Below are 21,057 nucleotides of genomic sequence, written 5' to 3' on the forward strand. Positions count from 1 at the left end.
AATGCTTGTACAATGATAAATGGCGACAGCATACGCTTTTATTGATGTTGGTCCAACATGATCCACTACAGCGAATCATGTCTGCCTGACATTTGATAAATCTCCCCCTTAGAGTCAGACTTCCAAAATTCTGGACATTGTCCCGGAAAAATCTGGATGTCGGGTCTCCTTACTGCACACTAAGCTACAAATAAGATGGTGGACAAGATACAAAATTATAGATGTCAATAAAGGTTTTAGAAAGGAAAATGGACTGATATTTATCTAGTTTTTTGTGCTTTTAAAGATGGTGACATGTTTTGGAAAGATTGTTACCACTTTGTGTGTATTTATGAATTGTACGTAGAAAGAGAGGAATGGTACACTCACAATATGTATCTATGTCGAAAATTTCAGTTCTCTTTGGAAGATAAAATATCACAATATATTAAGAGATATGTTGGTCCCGGGACTTCAGTCCAAATAACCCCCACTCACCACTCAGCTAGGAAGCTTTGCCTTCACCCGGGGGTGAGCCGTCCGTCTATATGGAAAACCAATGTAACCACCTGGGAGACGCCAAAGAGCGTGCTGGCCGGTACTTGTCTTCGGCGTAAGCAAGTGCGTCTGCAATCTGCGCTGGTATCCCTGTGGTAAGGTAGAGTATAGAGACAGGCGGCAAGATCCGTAAGAGTTGGCTGTTGTCCAAATTACTCTCTCTGGTATTCGGCATTCAGCGTGTGTGAGTGTCGAGGGGCGTGACCATCTTCACCCGGGATGTCAACATTTAGCAGGGCTGTAGTTGTAATGGGTATCCGTAGTCTGGTGATAAGCCACAGCAAAAAATGAAGGAGGAATGGATAAATAAAATTCTTTTATTTTTGCTGAAAATACCTTTCTTAATATTCCTCCCTTTTCCATTTTTTGCCTTGATGCATATTTTAATACTTTAGATATATTTATTTTCTTTATTATTTATTTTGCCCCCTTCTCTTTTTTCCTTTTTTGTTTCCATTATTCCTAACAGAGCTCTACCAGGCATGTAGGGTTCATTTCTAATTTTCCTTTCTGTTTTGTAAAATAGGCGTGCTTTTGTTTGTATGTTTTAACCAATCAGCATGCACTGTACTGCTTTTAAAATCACTGTTAACTGTGACACCTTAGGCTATGATTACGGCTAAGCGCCGAAACATGTAAGCCCATTGGTGTCTCGCCTGTCTTACTCCTGTATTTTCACTGTTGCCCCTGTCTGCAACTTTTAAACTTTTTGTTTAAATAAAGAACTTTTTATTTCATTCATTTGGGCATCCGTTCCTCCATTTTTTTGCTGTGTTTATGAATTGTACCACAGATGTTAACTGATATGTTACTTTGGAATACTCAAAGATCTTAGATAAAGGGGCACTCTGCAGAAGCTTAGTTACCAGGTAATCACAGGGGTAAAAAGTGTATTAATATAACAGTGTTAGTTATGTAAAACTTGGGAATGGTAAATAAAGGGATTATCTATCTTTTTAAACAATAAGAATTCTGGAGTAGACTGTCCCTTTAACTTGTATTACTCCTGATACCAAGCAGCCACCAACCTCTTTTAAGTCTTATTACTCATGTTACCAAGTACCCACCTCTAAGCACCTACCAGTGGTTGCCACCCGTCCCTTAAAATACAGAACACTTATAAGTTACACATGCTGCAGGGTGTGCAGGGAGGAATATAAATAAATAAAAGTATGTGTAACTCATAAGTGTCCAGGAAAACATGGCTGAGGTGGCAACCCTAGCTCACACGCTTCTTCCTACACTATGTGCCCACCTACAATATATAAATCCAGCTTCTATTGCTCGTGTAGCAGAAAAGCTATAGGGACATATGTATCAAGCGGAACAGAAACAGCAGTTATATAGCAGCGGTCACAAAGACCGCTGCTCCATAACCTGTCCGCCTGCTCTGAGCAGGCGGACAGACATCGCAACAATACAACCCGATCGAGTACGATCGGGTTGATTGACACCCCCCTGCTGGCGGCCTATTGGCCGCGAGTCTGCAGGGGGTGGGGTTGCACCAGCAGCTCTTGTGAACTGCTGGTGCAATGATGAATACGGCAAGCGTATTGTTCGCCGTATTCAGCGAAGTCTGGCGGACCTGATCCGCACTGGCCAAACTTTCATAACTAGAGGCCTTAGTGTGCTCTGCTATCATATATCACAGAAGGCGCTAGGGCTTCTGAATGTCTATATCAGTGTTTCTCAACCTCGGCCCTCAAGTACCCCCCAACAGGCCAGGTTTCCATAATAGCTGAACTAGTGAACAGATGAAGTAATCAGCTGATCAGTAACACCATGGTTACTAACCTGCTCTCAACCTTAAAGGGACATTCCAGTCAAAATGTAAATGCACATAGATGAATTACATCTTTGAATAGAAAAATATTTGCAATATACATGTACTGGCTAAAATGCTTCTAGTAAAAGTTATTACTGTTTTAGTGTTAAAATTTTTCTTTGCATGTGCATGTGAAGTATAGCTAGATATTCTCAAAGCACAAGAGTTTTAAATAATGCAGCTGCTCAGAGCACCAGTGGGGCTTGTATCATGTCAGCACATAACAAATTGAGTCATTACCAGATGGTAAAAGCACCTTAAGCCATGTGAGCAAGTGTTGTGTTTAAAATGCTGGTGCACGGTGCATACTTAAATACACTTTTGAAACAGCTATAGCTTTTATTAGAAGCATTTTTGCTAATACATGTATATTACAAAAATGCTTCTATTCAAAATTGAAATACATCCATGTGGATTACAATTTTAGTTGGAATGTCCCTTTAAGCTAAATATTTCACCTATGCACTGGTTCAGCTATAATGAAAACCTGTCCTGTTAGGGGTACTTGATGTTGAGAAACAATGGTCTATATCACTTGATGTGTCAGAGGAAAAAAACGTTTTTTGAAGAAAGGAGGATGTCAAAAGTTATTTTTATGCATCTTTCTTTAGTGACAAACTGAAGTTAAAGGGACATGAAACCCAATTTTTTTCTTTCATGATTCAGATAGAGAATACAATTTTAAACAACTTTCTAATTTACTTCTATTATCTAATTTGTTTCAATCTCTTGGTATCATTTGTTGAAGGAGCAGCAATGCACTAATGGTTTCTAACTGAACACATGGGTGAGCCAATCACAATCGATATATATATGTAGCTATCAATCAACAGCTAGAACCTAGGTTCTCTGTTGCTCCTGAGCTTTCCTAGATACAGTTTTCATCAAAGGATAACAAGAGAAGGAAGCACATTAAATAATAGAAGTAAATTGGAAAGTTGTTTAAAATGGTATTCTCTATCTGAATCATGAAAGAAAATGTTTGGGTTTCATGTCCCTTTAATGTATACTGCTTTAGTCTCTTGATTACCTTTTTATCAAAGTCACAATGTATGTTGTCAATTGGTGCTGGAGTAAGTAGAGATAGAAGCAATATGTGTGTATGCAGTGGTAATCTCATGCATTTAAAAAAGGCTAAACCAGTTTAGAAGCAGTTTATTCACTGTAGTAAGTAGTTTAAATGCTACACAAACACATTCTTATTATGAAAAGAAATTTGTGCAAGACAGGACAATATTCTCACACAAATCAACAGCTTCTGTTATTTTGAGCTTGAGAAAAAAAAGAAAAGATTAAAAAAAACCCCCATAAAAGTCTTCAATCATGACAACCATAAATGTATGACCTCCTTGCCCTCTTTAAAAGAAATAGTCTGTAGTAATATCAGGGATGTACATAAATATATAAAACTGAAGCATCCGCTAGAATATATAAAATCCAAGCAGTAAATGAAGAAAATAATTAGGAGCTAACTAAAAATGTATTTTAATAACTTTAAATGGACATTGTACTTTAAAGGGTCATTATAGTGCAAAAAAAGACACACTCCTACTCATTAGAACATGTAATTTTAACAGTAGTGACCCTGCAATGCTATGTGTTTAATCTCTGCAAAGTGTTAAACACATAGGTAAAGTATCACGAGTGGAAACTGGAGCTGACCCAATCAGCAGCGGGAGAAGCACAGCTGGTCCAAGCACTGCTAATTGGGTTAGTGGCTATGTGCACTTGAAATGAGATTGCCACCCAGTCAATATTTTACCAGCACGGCCGGTATTTTTAAGTTTCAAGTTGAAAATAAACATTAAATTTGTAAATAAAGATGCTTTCATGGTCCAACTTCTGATCATGTAAAATCATTCCTAGCAGCTTTATTTTCTGATTTATGTTGTGTAATTATTTATGCTAATGTATGCTAATTAGCATGGACATTATTTTTTCCCCAGAAAGGGTGGCAACCCTAACTTGGTACTAGCAGTGCTCTAACATATTAAAATGAATATATGATAATTGTATCTTCCTTCAACAAAGAGCTAGATTATATGACTGCTGACTTTGCCCCAGAAGTCATTTTAATTTAGATTTTCTCATTTAAATGTAAATGTTACCTAAAACCTGATATTCAATAAACTTTGCTACAAAGCAGCAATATGGTTGTAGAAGTATTGCTTTTGAAGGTTTAAGTGACATAAAAACTTACTTAAAGGACAAGTTAATACAGTAGATTTGCATAATCAACAAATACATGATAAAAAGACAATGCAATAGCTCTTAGTCTAAACTTCAAATGAGATTTTTTTCTGACTAATTTCAGTTATGTCTTTTTCCACTCCTCCTGTTCCACGTGACAGCCATCAGCCAATCACAAATGCATATTGCATATACATATAGTCTGTGAATTCTTGCACATGCTCAGTAGGAGCTGGTGACTCAAAAAGTGTAAATATAAAAAGACTGTGCACATTTGTTTAATGGAAGTAAATTGGAAAGTTGTTTAAAATGGCTGCTCTATCTGAATCATGACAGTTTAATTTTGACTTGAGTGTCCCCTTAATATTTTGATTGCTTGGAATACACATAATAGTGAACAGAACCTTACCCATTGTTTATTGCATTGGAATATTAATTCCCAAAGACTAAGTAATCTAAATCTCACTGCTCTGGCAAAATTATCTAAGCAGTCTCATCGGTACTGTGAAGTCCCTCAAACAATTAGAAAGGAACATTTTTAGCCTTTATGTGAAGTAGAGACACATACATTAAAATATAATGATCAAAAAGCCCCCCAAAATTTTGTGTAATTTCTCTCCATGATGGCGAGTTTTTGAACATCACGCCCTTAAAGTGACATGAAACCCAACATTTGTCTTTCATGAGTCAATTTACTTCTATTATCAAATTTGCTTCATTCTCTTGGTATCCTTTGTTGAATGAGCAGTAATACACTACTGGGAGCTAGCTGAAAGCCAGTGAGAGGCATCAATACATGCAGCCACCAATCGGTAGCTTCTGAACCTACCTAGGTATACTTTTCAACAAAGGATACAAAGATAGCAAAACAAATTAGATAATAGAAATAATTTGGAACATTATTTAAAATTCCATTCTGTACCTCATGAAAAAATATACAGCAACCTTCCCACATTAATTTAAAGGGATATGAAACCCCAAATGTGTCGTTCATGATTCAGACAGAGCATACAATTTTGAACAACCTTCCAGTTTACTTATATGCTTCATTCTCTTGGTATCCTTTATTGAATAAGGAACAAAGCACTACAGGGAGTTAGCCAGTGATAAAAGGTATATATGCGCAGCCACCATCAGCATTTAGCTCCCAGCTCCTGAGCCTACCTAGATATATTTTTCAACAAAGTATACCAAGAGAACAAAGCAAATAAGATAATAGAAGTGAATTGAAAAGGTATTTAAAATGGTACGCTCTATCTGAATCACAAAAGAAAAGGGTTTCATGTCCCTTTAAGATAAAAAAAAAATGAGACATTTATGTTTTGGAAAAAAAAAAATGTGCCAACACATTCACACATTTGTAATTCCCAGCTCTCCATATCTCAGTGCATTGTCTCATTATTTATAAATGTTTGTCTGCCTATATCTAGGCTGACCATATCGCCACTTTAAAAAGGGACACATGAAAAATACATATGTCAGGGTTCTTATAAGAGAACATTATTCAAAGCATTTCTTTAAACAGCCCAGACATATGTATTTTTTATATGTGTCCCTTTTTAAAGCAGCAATATGGTCAGCCTACCTATATCTGACTCTGCAGTTGTCTCTGGCTCAGGTAGAATAACATGACCTCTTGTTCCTGTATTATTACAAAGTCCCTCTGTGTTCTCTTGCAGAGCTCGGTGCTGGGCTAGCAGGGTTTGGTGTTTTCTTCCTCCTCTTCGGGGTACTGTTATATTTTGACTCTGTGCTTCTGGCTTTTGGTAATGTAAGTAATTGTGGTGATGAGGTATATGAGTATCATCTCTAAAATGTAATGCACTGGGTTTTATAAATGACTCTCTTTTGCTCCTTGCAGCTCCTTTTCTTATCTGGTCTTACTCTTATTATCGGCATCAGAAGAACTTTTACCTTCTTCTTCCAGAGGCACAAACTGAGAGGCAGCTCTTTCTTCCTGGGAGGGGCATTGCTTGTGCTTCTACGCTGGCCCCTGCTTGGGATGATCTGTGAATTCTATGGATTCATTAGTCTTTTCAGGTAACCACACTATGCGCGCTCAACTCATACCTATGCCTAGATTTACACGAAAGATAAATACAATTGCCTTAACTCCTTTTTTTATGACTTACAGGGGATTCTTCCCACTGGTCTTTGGATTCCTGGGGTCTTTAGGGAATATTCCTCTACTGACAAGTGTAAGGATTCCATACGTACTTAAGCTAAATATAGAGTCTATGCTTAACTCTTCCTATTGCACCACAATTACCTAAAACTCCTCCTACTGTCCATATAACCATTACCTATATATCCTACTACTGTCCATATAACCATTACCTATAATTCTTCCTATTGGTCCATAGAACTATTACCTATATCTTCTCCTACTGTCCATATAACCATTACCTATATATACTTCTACGGTCCATATAACCATTACGTATAACTCTTCCTATTGCTCCATATATCTATTACCTATATCTTCTCCTACTGTCCATATAACCATTACCTATATATCCTACTACTGTCCATATAACCATTACCTATAACTCTTCCTATTGCTCCATATAACTATTACCTATATCTTCTCGTACTGTCCATATAACCATTACCTATATCTCCTCCTATTGTCCATATAAACATTACTTATAACTATTCCTATTGCTCCATATAAATATTACCTATATCTTCTCCTACTGTCCATATAACCATTACCTATATCTCCTACTACTGTCTATATAATCATTACTTATAACTCATCCTATTTCTCCAAATAACCATTACCTATATCTCCTCCTACTGTCCATAGAACCATTACCTATATCTCCTACTACTGTCAATATTATAATTACCTATATCTCCTCCATAAAACAGTTACTTATAACTCCTCCTATTTCTCCATAAAACCATTCCTATATCTCCTCCTACTGTCCATATAACCATTACCTATAACTTCTCCTATTTCTTCATATAACATACCTACTAACATTTATGGCTAGGGTTTAGGGATTTGGGAGGTTAAGGGGGCCATCACCATTTTGTGGGTAGGGCTGTGTTGGCTGGGGTGGGACAGTTGGCTAGTGTATGGGGTCATCAGCATATCTGGCATGATTGGGCAGTTTGTGGGCGGGGCTACGAGAAATTCCGCACATTGGGACATATGCCTGTCTATTTATTTATTTTTTTCAAATAATTTTTATTGAGGGTCAAACGTTACAAAAAATTACAGTTTGCTCAATTGAACATATGAGACAAGTTAAGAATTAAAAATAGAATGAAGAAAAAAAAAGGATGTGTACATTCTTACTCATGACTGTATCACTTGTTACAACAATCACATTCAATTACCAAACTGAGAGATATATCAAATACATAATACTTGAGGAGCAAACCAAACACCTCCCTCATTTTTTCCCCCAAAGGTAGCTGGGGCCACTTTTGGGCCCCCATTAGATGGACTCACTAAGCGGAGGGTATTGGGTATAAAGGCCACTTTTGGACCCGTATTGATCATACTCCTCATGTCTATCAGGACCATGGGAGGTCCAAAAAACTGAAAAATAAAATTAAAGGAGGGCAAAAAAACAAAAAAAACTAGTATGATAAGGTTCATATCAGATAATATTGTCATAACTAACACAACTTCAGAAAAACATAAAACATAGAGACTATGGCTTAGTAAATTTGAGGAACTAATATGAATAAGCTCATAATGAGCTACCAGTAGGAAAATGTAGGTGGACACCTAAGCGTTAAGTATACCAAGGTTAAGGTTTGCTCTGCACTAAGAACACTTTGTTTACATATTAGTCTAGTTACTATAGCGCTGCGGAATCTGTTGGCGCTCTACAAATAACCGATAATAATAATAATAATATACATTAAATATATAGGCCTTCTGCTATCTCTTGTCATGGGTGTCATAAAGGTATTAAGGGTAGACATTAAGTATAATTAAACAAATCCTGTAATCTCATAATACTATAAAAGCTACTGCATGCAACTTACATAGAACTTGTACAGTCCATAACCCCCTTTAATAAGTGTTAAGAAGACAAATGTGGTCAAACTCTTGGGTTATGTGCAACTATGATGATAGGCTATTATTATAACATATAACCAGCTGTAGATATGACACCTTAAACTTACACAAAGCCTTCATTAGGCACTCACAGACCAGTTGCATGAGGCATTGTGGTATCTATTACTGTGTGCTGCTCCCAGTATCGCAGGCAAAAACTATACTGGGGGATATTCACTTATTATAGTAACACACATACTTAGGCCCGAACAGCAAAGTTAAGCACCAAAGAGGTGACAGGATTTAGGTATATAGAATAATGATAGGCCTCTCTTGGTCCTATGACTGTCATTTGCCAAAAACTAGTTTAATATGTTACAGCAACTATGGGAAGGTATCCCATAGTTCAGTCCGCTTTTGGGCCCTCTAAAAGAGTATAGTTTTATGCAACATAGGGACTATTAGATTCAATACAACATTACTGCAGATAACATGCTTATAAAACTCTTACAGTGTCAATTAAATGGTAGGACAGCTATAGTACATTAACCTTTGATGACCATGCACATCTAACTAAGTGGATAGGACTGAAAATATCATCATGAGGTAAAGCATCTCATTATATCAAGATAATCATAACTAACTCTATAGGTAAATTTAGATATACAGTGCAGATAATATCGCCTTGGGAGTTAATATAAGTGTAAAAGACTAATAATCCCACAAGTCAAATGCGACCAGTAGTTCTAGTAAGTAAGATCTCAGGCCCAAAGGCCGTCATTTATATACTAAGATATCTGGAGTGGAATGCAAGTGTATTTAGATGCTGGGAAAAAAAAAACAACAACATAATTTCACCCCACGCCAGTCTGGTCTTCCATGTCGTTATTGGTATCGTAACAGAAGCGATAGGCCCGGTTCCCAGATGAATAACAGTACCAGCTGTGCAAGGCCATCTAGAATGCAGTTCCTACACACAGGGGACAAACAGTAGACAATGGGCAGTGAACCCGTCGATCCTCTTCTGAGCCACACCACTCCGGGACGGCTCCCGTACCATGCAAGGGAGGGTGACTTGATGCTGGTAGCTGTATCCCAATGCAGAAGCTCTCTGATGACAGCACCTCAGAGTGCGCACTTCCTTGGATCCCCTTCAGAGATTCGGCCGCATTTCCCTGGCCAGAGATCAAGGTAGGTGTTAGGCTCTCATCGGCACTAAGCTGTTCACGGACCCACACTTTCACAACAGCAAGGAGGCTTGTATTTGCTTGCTCATCGCTGCACACTCTAGACACCTCTGCACTCATCCTTTTCTGGCCCTCAGAAGCTTCCAGCTCGACATGCACACATACCATGTTGAACAAGAGGCGGTCAAATCTGGCGCACATGGTGCGTTCAAAGTCAGACATCAGATTTCGGATGGCAGTAGATAGTTCAGCCATGTTCAAAATTGTAAAGATTATAGGGATGACAAGTAGGAGAGGAGAATTTACTATATTCTCCTATTACCCGGTTACCCGGTGGGGTGCTAAGGTTTTCTTCCACGTGGGCCGCCTAAAACCTTAACGGTCCAGTCTGTGAAGTTCCCCAACAAGTAATATTCATATTGCCCAGTCCAGCAAAATTAGTTCTCTTGCATACAATAAAACCCTGTGCTGGATGGCATCTGTAAAGTTGGATATCTTGGCGGAAAGTATATCCTTTAGTTAGAGCTCCCAGATTAGCAGCCATCTTCGGCTAAAGCCTGGACACGCCCCATGCCTGCCTATTTTTTCATGTATATGATCATTATATCAACTTATGATGTCCCCTCCCCAAAAAAACCTTTATAACCTCTCCTTTACCCATTGCTGCAACTCTTCCTATGACCCCATATAGCCTCTACTACTTTTTTTATCACTCCTATTTTTGTTCCATGTCCTGCATATTGTGTAATTGTCACTGGGAGCATTGCTCCTCTGTCTCTCCCTCTGTTTTCTCCTTCCTATAAATGTCCCAGTTTCTAAAGTCAAACCAGGACTTGCCGCCCTGGCTCTTACTTTTGCCCATTAAAACCTATCCTTATAACTCCTATTGCATCAAAAGTAAATGAAATCCTTATCTATGGAATGGATAAAAAGTTTACAATTCTTAAACACTGTGGTGCGCTACATTCCTGCTTTTTCAAATAAAGATACCAAGAGAACAAAGACAAATTTATAATAGGAGTAAATTAAACTTGCATTCTCTATCCGAATCATGAAAGAATAAACTTGGGTTCTGCGTCCGTTTAACCCTTTCATGCCTGGGTTAACGTGTCTACATCGGAACAACTGTTCCGATGTAAACAAATTGAAATCTTGCGATCGTTCACGTGATTATGAGATTTCAATGATGGGATCATGTCAGGAGGGTGTCCCTATGATGCTAGGCAGACCACGATCCCATCAGGGAAGCGCCAGTGGCTTCAGGAAAGCCAAGTGGTTAGGACGTTGTTTTCTGTCTTTCGGCTCTAAAGCCCATCAAAATTTGGACGGAATACAACATCCTAACGGCGTTAAAAGGTTAATGTAACTTTAACATGGCTTCAGTCCAAGAAGTCAATAGGGAGAACAATTCTTTAGTCCTGGAATTGTTCCTTTAGACAAATAGAATAATCTTCCAGAGTAGCTCAGTCACATAAATATGCATAACCTCTCTCTTTCTCTAGTTACCTAGTTGTTATATTTTTTTTTATATTCTATGATTAGCTGTGATTTGTTCCCTATTCATTACAGTTTTTTCTCTCTTTTGTTTGCAGCTCTTTCAGAAGCTGGCAGGAGGAGATAACAACATGGTATGACCAACTGTCCAAACTGAAGCTATGATATCTCTTCCAATCATCATTGTCTAAACCCTTATGCAATTGTTAATACTTTCACTGTATATGAAATATATACAATGCGTGTGTGCATCATACGTTGTTACTGTCATAGCAAGACACCAGCACAGAGAAGAAATAGACGACTATAGTAAGGCAATATAAACAAGGCTTTGTACTGACTTCCTGAATAATGAACTAATAACATTTAAAATTCACTCTACATTTATCACTCAGCTTATTCATAATCGGAATGCACACGATTGCATTTCACCTTTAGATGGAAGCATTTTTGTATGTGTTAGCATAAATGCTTTTAATAAAAACTATAGATGTTTGAAGAGTGTATTTTAGTACTTGGTTAGAGAGCCTAAGGTGATTATATCATCTGGTAATGACTAAGGCCTCGCTTCCATTGAGTCGTAATTCAGTTTGCGTGCACTCGCAAACCGTTAAATATGCTGTCGAAAGCAATATCGTTTATCGACTGTTTCCAATGGCGCGTTATACCTCAATATCGGCAGCTGGACTTTGGCTCCCGAAAAAATCTTCGCTTCCCATAGAAAGTAATAGAAGCCGTTAATCGATAAATTATACCAGGTTTCCAATGAAAGCGCAAACCGTTAATATACCGTCGGAGGCTGTCGATACATTGAGAAATATTACACCCAGCTCAACTAGGTGTAAAAGAGGAAAATTGTGCTTTTTGAGACCTATTTTCTATTGAAATTATAAAACTTGCAAATAATGCAAGTGTTTTAATGTAGAAATAAATTGTTATAAGTAATTTTTATTGTTGTCTCATGTATAGGAATAGTTAAACTTATATTCTAATAGAAATATCAGTATATATTTAAATATAATAATATATGTAAGAACATATCTACAGAATGCAAACTAGACCTATGCCTAGGGAAGAAAGACATATTACTTATATTTATGAAGTGTAAAATATAATTATATTAGAAAATAATATTTGCTTATTAAAGTGTATCTTTATTTTTCTTGAGAGGCGAACACAGGTAAGAAGCACGGACGTTAAACGTAAATTCTATAGCATAAGGTCGGGTTACCTTAGCAACTAATTGATTTTCAAGAAATCCGACGTCAGATGGAAGCGTTAACACAACGTTAACTTACAGCTACATGAAAAGAGCGACTGCGCGCAACACGCTAATCTTTTCAATGGAAACCTGGTACTAAAATGGAGCCGTAAATTACTTTTAGCTGTCGGACGCTTCGGTAGCTTACGGCTCCATTTTTAATGACTCAATGGAAGCGAGGCCTAAGTTTGTTAAATGCTGACATGATTGATACACGCCCCACTGGCTCTCTGAGCAACTGCAATATTTAAAATGCTGATATACTGAGAATATCTAGCTATGCTTCACATGCACGTGCAGAGAAAAATGTTAACATTAAAATAGTGATAAGTTTTACTAGAAGCATTTTTGCCAATACATGTATATTGTAAATATGTTTCTACTCAAATATATAATTTATCTATGTGCATCTCAATTTTGACTGTAATGTCCCTTTTTAATGGCACAATCTTAAAGGGTTATTAAAGTATTTTTTTCTTTGTTGCATATAAAAGTTGGTTTTAAAATGTATTACAGTTTTTGTTGTTATTTTTATGCTTGGTGGGAGACTTGCATTGCAGTAGTTTCCCAGTGTATTTTTACTTCACAGACCAACTGTACACTTCCTGTGTACTTTTTGCTGTCAAGGGGTTAAATCACTACTGTGTATGTTTGTTACTGGCAGCCAAATAGGAATAAGATGTATTTGTATGTTACTGGCAGCCAAAGGGTATAAAATGACTGTTCAGGTGTGAGAATATACATAGTGGGTTGAAAAGCGCAGTCTAAGGAAAACCTTTTGAGCGGGCTATGTGTGACCCCACCTACCACATGTGTTCAGTCACCCATAGGTTGTCCAGTATTTTTGTGGATGACAGCTGGAATCCCTAGTGGAATAAACCGACATCCCAGAGGTCTCAAATGGAACGTGTCCTGCTACCATCAGTTGGTCTGAAATGGAATGTGTCCTGCTACCATCAGTTGGTCTCAAATGGAACGTGTCCTGCTACCATCAGTTGGTCTGAAATGGAATGTGTCCTGCTACCATCAGTTGGTCTGAAATGGAATGTGTCCTGCTACCATCAGTTGGTCTGAAATGGAATGTGTCCTGCTACCATCAGTTGGTCTCAAATGGAACGTGTCCTGCTACCATCAGTTGGTCTGAAATGGAATGTGTCCTGCTACCATCAGTTGGTCTCAAATGGAACGTGTCCTGCTACCATCAGTTGGTCTCAAATGGAACGTGTCCTGCTACCATCAGTTGGTCTCAAATGGAATGTGCCCTGCTACCATCAGTCGGTCTCAAATGGAACGTGTCAAATGGGCCATCTTGAGCTACCATCAGTAGAAATGTTTTCTGGCCACCATCTGCTTCCTATAAAGCCCCTCTATGTGCCCCCCTGAGAAAAGAGAACTCAAAGTGTAAGAAAAGTGTTTGTATTTGCCTTTACAAACACGGTAGCAGGGTTTCCAAGATAGTTACCACAATGTTGATGTACCGAGAAACCTCTCACCACATTTATATAGGACGTGTATATCCTTTGGCACACACTAACAAAAGTATAAGGATTGCAAACAGCCAGAAGGGGCATTGTTGAATTTTGCCACAGCCTTTGCCCTGGCTGGGGCCCAGTGAGGTATGGTTACGCTATGGTTACATTATCTGCTGTGTTTAATTATACAGCTCTAGAAGTTCAAGGAGCACTGATTGACTAAAATGCAAGTCTGTCAAAAGAACTGAAATAAAAGGGTAGTCTGCTGAGCCTTAGATACAAGGTAATCACAGAGGTAAAAAGTATATTAATATAACTGTGTTGGTTATGCAAAACTGGGGAATGGGTAATAAAGGGATTATCTATCTTTTTAAACAATAAACATTCTGTAGACTGTCCCTTTAAATATGCAAGTGAGACCCTGAAACATGTAAGTGTCCAACACATTGTCTTTTCAATATAATACATATGCAAGGTTTTAGACAAAGCTCATTTGATTTGCTCCAGTACAAGCAGAGCAAATAATGCTATCAAAAATAAACTGTCCAGATGGTACTATAGTCAGGTTATAGTCCAGAAGGTACTATAGTCAGGTAACAGTCCAGAAGGTACTATACACAAGTCATTTTTTTTACAGCACTTGGAGTGGTACACTGAGTACTGACACAACCTTTGGTTAAACCCTTGTCACAAATTTTACCATGTAGGGAGGCAGCCAGCCCAATGTTATCCTCCACTTCACTCTCCCCCAAACAAGAACCATGCAAAGTACCTGAGAAACAACACACTACATGTTAGGGAACCAGAAGTAACAGACTGCAACTGGGGAGTCTTAGGGGAAATGAAGGTTAGGGGCAGACAGAGGAACTTCAGGACCAGGAGGTTAAGACTTGAAGTCTGATATGGCTATAGGGTGACAGAGGGGCTGTAGGGCCAATGATCTGATCTGATCATGTGGATATGTGGATTACATAATGGCGGATGAGCCAGAAGTCCAATCTGATGCTATCTCTTTATTATTTTTATGATTATCATGATAGTTATTATTATAATATAAGTATTTGTTATTTATTTCCAAAATATAAAGGCTGGCACACCTGGTCACATTATATTAATACTTTGGCACAGTGCTCAAAAAACCTTGCCCACTCCTGGGCTATAAGATACTCTAGGTGGGTAACAAGTCAGAAGGTACTACAGGTGGGTAACACACCAGAAGGTACTACAAGTGGGTAACAGACCAGACGGAACTACAGGTGGGTAACAGGCCAGAAGGTACTAGAGGTGGGTAACAGGTCAGAAGGTACTATAAGTGGGTAACAGGCCAGACGGAACTACAGGTGGGTACACAGGTCAGAAGGTACTACAGGTTGGTAACAGGCCAGAAGGTACTACAGGTGGGTAACAGGCCAGAAGGTTCTACAGGTGGGTAACAGGCCAGAAGGTACTACAGGTGGGAAACAGGCCAGATGGAACTACTGGTGGGTAACAGGTCAGAAGGTACTACAGATTGGTAACAGGCCAGAAGGTACTACAGGTGGGTAAAAGGCCAGAAGGTACTACAGGTGGGTAACAGGTCAGAAGGTACTACAGGTGGGTAACAGGCCAGAAGGTACTACAGGTGGGTAACAGGCCAGCAGGTACTACAGGTGGGTAACAGGCCAGCAGGTACTACAGGTGGGTAACAGGTCAGCAGGTACTACAGGTGGGTAACAGGTCAGAAGGTACTACAGGTGGATAACAAGCCAGAAGGTACTACAGGTGGGTAACAGGCCAGAAGGTACTACAGGTGGATAACAGGCCAGAAGGCACTACAAGTGGGAAACAGGCCAGAATGTTCTACAGGTGGATAACAGGCCAGAAGGCACTACAGGTGGGTAACAGGTCAGAAGGTACTAGAGGTGGGAAACAGGTCAGAAGGTACTAGAGGTGGGTAACAGGTCAGAAGGTACTACAGGTGGGTAACAGGCCAGAAGGTACTACAGGTGGGTAACAGGCCAGATGGTACTAGAGGTGGGTAACAGGTCAGAAGGTATTATAAGTGGGTAACAGGCCAGACGGAACTACAGGTGGGTACACAGGTCAGAAGGTACTAAAGGTTGGTAACAGGCCAGAAGGTACTACAGGTGGGTAAAAGGCCAGAAGGTACTACAGGTGGGTAACAGGCCAGACGGAACTACAGGTGGGTAACAGGTCAGAAAGTACTACAGATTGGTAACAGGCCAGAAGGTACTACAGGTGGGTAACAGACCAGCAGGTACTACAGGTGGGTAACAGGTCAGCAGGTACTACAGGTGGGTAACAGGTCAGAAGGTACTACAGGTGGATAACAAGCCAGAAGGTACTACAGGTGGGTAACAGGCCAGAAGGTACTACAGGTGGATAACAGGCCAGAAGGCACTACAAGTGGGAAACAGGCCAGAATGTTCTACAGGTGGATAACAGGCCAGAAGGCACTACAGGTGGGTAACAGGTCAGAAGGTACTAGAGGTGGGAAACAGGTCAGAAGGTACTAGAGGTGGGTAACAGGTCAGAAGGTACTACAGGTGGGTAACAGGCCAGAAGGTACTACAGGTGGGTAACAGGCCAGATGGTACTAGAGGTGGGTAACAGGTCAGAAGGTATTATAAGTGGGTAACAGGCCAGACGGAACTACAGGTGGGTACACAGGTCAGAAGGTACTAAAGGTTGGTAACAGGCCAGAAGGTACTACAGGTGGGTAAAAGGCCAGAAGGTACTACAGGTGGGTAACAGGCCAGACGGAACTACAGGTGGGTAACAGGTCAGAAGGTACTACAGATTGGTAACAGGCCAGAAGGTACTACAGGTGGGTAACAGACCAGAAGGTACTACAGGTGGGTAACAGGTCAGAAGGTACTACAGGTGGATAACAAGCCAGAAGGTACTACAGGTGGGTAACAGGCCAGAAGGTACTACAGGTGGATAACAGGCCAGAAGGCACTACAAGTGGGAAACAGGCCAGAATGTTCTACAGGTGGATAACAGGCCAGAAGGCACTACAGGTGGGTAACAGGTCAGAAGGTACTAGAGGTGGGTAACAGGTCAGAAGGTACTAGAGGTGGGTAACAGGTCAGAAGGTACTACAGGTGGGTAACAGGCCAGAAGGTACTACAGGTGGGTAACAGGCCAGATGGTACTAGAGGTGGGTAACAGGTCAGAAGGTATTATAAGTGGGTAACAGGCCAGACGGAACTACAGGTGGGTACACAGGTCAGAAGGTACTAAAGGTTGGTAACAGGCCAGAAGGTACTACAGGTGGGTAAAAGGCCAGAAGGTACTACAGGTGGGTAACAGGCCAGACGGAACTACAGGTGGGTAACAGGTCAGAAGGTACTACAGATTGGTAACAGGCCAGAAGGTACTACAGGTGGGTAACAGGTCAGAAGGTTCTACAGGTGGGTAACAGGCCAACAGGTACTACAGGTGGGTAACAGGCCAGCAGGTACTACAGGTGGGTAACAGGTCAGAAGGTACTACAGGTGGATAACAGGCCAGAAGGTACTACAGGTGGGTAACAGGCCAGAAGGTACTACAGGTGGTTAACAGGTCAGAAGGTACTAGAGGTGGGTAACAGGTCAGAAGGTACTACAGGTAGGTAACAGGTCAGAAGGTACTACAGGTGGGTAACAGGCCAGAAGGTACTACAGGTGGGTAACAGGACAGAAGGTACTACAGGTGGATAACAGGCCAGAAGGTTCTTTAGGTGGGTAAAAGGCCAGAAGGTACTACAGGTGGGTAACACGTCAGAAGGTACTACACATGGGTAACAGGCCAGAATGTACTAAAGGTGGATAACAGACCAGAAGGCACTACAGGTGGGTAACAGGTCAGAAGGTACTAGAGGTGGGTAACAGGTCAGAAGGTACTACAGGTAGGTAACAGGTCAGAAGGTACTACAGGTGGGTAACATGCCAGAAGGTACTACAGGTGGGTAACAGGCCAGATGGTACTACAGGTGGGTAACAGGTCAGAAGGTACTACAGGTGGGTAACAGGTCAGAAGGTACTACAAGTGGGTAACAGGTCAGAAGGTACTACAAGTGGGAAACAGGCCAGACGGTGCTACAGGTGGGTAACAGGTCAGAAGGTACTACTACAGGTGGGTAACAGGTCAGAAGGTACTACAAGTGGATAACAGGAAAGAAGGTACTACAGGTGGGTAACAGGCTAGAAGGTACTGTCAGCAGATAACAGGCCAGAAGGTACTACAGGTGGGTAACAGGACAGAAGGTACTACAGGTGGATAACAGGCCAGAAGGTTCTTTAGGTGGGTAAAAGGCCAGAAGGTACTACAGGTGGGTAACACGTCAGAAGGTACTACACATGGGTAACAGGCCAGAATGTACTAAAGGTGGATAACAGGCCAGAAGGCACTACAGGTGGGTAACAGGTCAGAAGGTACTAGAGGTGGGTAACAGGTCAGAAGGTACTACAGGTAGGTAACAGGTCAGAAGGTACTACAGGTGGGTAACATGCCAGAAGGTACTACAGGTGGGTAACAGGCCAGATGGTACTACAGGTGGGTAACAGGTCAGAAGGTACTACAAGTGGATAACAGGCCAGAAGGTACTACAAGTGGGTAACAGGTCAGAAGGTACTACAAGTGGGAAACAGGCCAGACGGTGCTACAGGTGGGTAACAGGTCAGAAGGTACTACTACAGGTGGGTAACAGGTCAGAAGGTACTACAAGTGGATAACAGGAAAGAAGGTACTACAGGTGGGTAACAGGCTAGAAGGTACTGTCAGCAGATAACAGGCCAGAAGGTACTACAGGTGGGTAACAGGCTAGAAGGTACTATCAGCAGATAACAGGCCAGGAGGTACTACAGGTGGGTAACAAGTCAGAAGGTACTAGAGGTGGGTAACAGGTGAGAAGGTACTAGAGGTGGGTAACAGGTCAAAAGGTACTACAGGTAGGTAACAGGTCAGAAGGTACTACAGGTGGGTAACAGGCCAGAAGGTACTACAAGTGGGTAACAGGTCAGAAGGTACTACAAGTGGGAAACAGGCCAGACGGTGCTACAGGTGGGTAACAGGTCAGAAGGTACTACTACAGGTGGGTAACAGGTCAGAAGGTACTACAAGTGGATAACAGGACAGAAGGTACTGCAAGTGGGTAACAGGTCAGAAGGTACTACAGGTGGGTAACAGGACAGGAGGTACTACAAGTGGGTAACAGATCAGAAGGTACTACAGGTGGGTAACAGGTCAGAAGATACTACAGGTGGGTAACTGGACAGAATTTACTATAGGTGGATAACAGGCCAGATGGTACTACAGGTGGGTAACAGGTCAGAACTAAGGTACTACAGGTGGGTAACAGGTCAGAAGGTGCTACAGGTGGGTAACAGGCCCGAAGGGACTACAGTTGAATAACAGGCCAGAAGGTACTACAGGTGGGTAACAGGTCAGAAGGTACTACAGGTGGGTAACAGGTCAGAAGGTGCTACAGGTGGGTAACAAGTCAGAAGGTACTACAGGTGGGTAACAGGCCAGAAGGTACAGTAGGTAACAGGCCAGAAGGTACTACAGGTGGGTAACAGGTCAGAAGGTGCTACAGGTGGGTAACAGGTCAGAAGGTACTACAGGTGGGTAACAGGCCAGAAGGTACTATCAATAGGTAACAAGCCAGGAGGTACTACAGGCAGGTAAAAGGCAAGAAGGTACTATAAGCGGGAAAGAGGCCTGAAGATATCAGGCTAGCATGTTCTAAGATAAGACTAAGAATATTTTGCTTCAATTCAAATCTGTGAACAATATCTGATAAACCCCTTGAAAAGATATGTGCTTTTTAAATAGTTTTTCGTGTGCTCAATTGTTTTCTTGATACATTCTTACTCAGTTCAAATCATTTTAAATATCTATCTATAACCCAAAGGGCACAATATAGCTGTCGAAAAGCCTTTAATGTCACAGATTTGTGAATGTGTGCCACCTCCATGTGGTAGATAGAAGAAAAATCATGACTAGGATACGTTTTAAAGGAATATTACACCCAAAATGTAATCCTCCATTAAAATCGTTAATTAAAGACAATGAAATATCATTGTGAAATACATTCATTATTACTTTTGACTGCTTTTGCTGTAAAAAAATCTGTGAATTGTGCTTGTTCCCCACATCTACAAAGAAGATGGAGGGCTTCCATCACAATTAAAGGGACAGTAAAGTTATTAGTTATATATGCCTCAGAAATTAATAACTGCATTAAAAAAGATTTTTTTTGCAAAAAAATAAATAAATGTTTTTAAAGCATTTAAACCTGTCATTTGCATTATGTTGTAGTCCACGGACAGCCTATTATTGGACAGATTACAAGTGGAGTGCTAATTAACATTATTGATCGAGTTTGAACTGCGCTAGAAGTAAGCATTTTGCACGCGTCGGGTTGAGCTCTTGTTAGTACACTGTTTTCGCCTTCACATATTCCCCTATGGAAGTCAATGGAACAAAATAGTCAATGGGAAAAATACCGAATACCCTACTTACACGCAAACCCAATCGCATATTCTCATGTACGCTAAACCGACATGAAAATATATGAATGATCTATGAATACATGAATATTTTACATTCCATTGTTCTTCACATAGAAGAATATGTTCTATTTATTCATAAATACATATTTCTACATATATCTGATGGTATTTTGGTACGAGGCGTCCTCGTAAAGGTAAAAAATCCAAAACTTTATTCTCAACAGGTCATATCAAAGTTAAAAGACCCTGTGCAGCAGAGCCTCTGGTAAAAACAATTCAGCAAGCACAGCCTAACATGTTTCGGCCAGCCTGGCCGTAATCATAGACATATCCCCCTTCTCAGAGGGTGTGCTTTTTAAAGGGTAATACTCCGCCCCTTAAACAATTAAAAATCAAACACTGTAATTGAATTTAATTAATAGTTGCAATGCCTATCACTATCATTTTATATATGGTACAACACTAGTGAACCTATTCGCAATCTTAATGGAAATGAACATGACATAAACAAACATACTTTCATTTGTAAGTCACAGATATGATAAACAAAATAATTAATTAACCAAAAAT

The 21,057-nt window shown here is 40.3% G+C and overlaps 1 protein-coding gene across 1 annotated transcript in view; it reads left to right on the top strand.

Moving 5' to 3' along the window:
* Window positions 1–13,025, top strand: part of GOLT1A (golgi transport 1A) — a 34,041-nt gene extending 21,016 nt beyond the window's left edge. Inside the window, exons 2-5 of the mRNA XM_053706707.1 lie at window positions 6,232–6,323; window positions 6,414–6,592; window positions 6,687–6,750; window positions 11,353–13,025. Of these exons, the coding sequence (XP_053562682.1) occupies window positions 6,232–6,323; window positions 6,414–6,592; window positions 6,687–6,750; window positions 11,353–11,394 (377 nt within the window). The 3' untranslated portion in view covers window positions 11,395–13,025. The remainder of the gene's footprint in view (window positions 1–6,231; window positions 6,324–6,413; window positions 6,593–6,686; window positions 6,751–11,352) is intronic.
* Window positions 13,026–21,057: the final 8,032 nt, after the last annotated feature.

Source organism: Bombina bombina, chromosome 3 (genome assembly GCF_027579735.1).
Source record: "Bombina bombina isolate aBomBom1 chromosome 3, aBomBom1.pri, whole genome shotgun sequence".
NCBI classification, from domain to species: domain Eukaryota; kingdom Metazoa; phylum Chordata; class Amphibia; order Anura; family Bombinatoridae; genus Bombina; species Bombina bombina.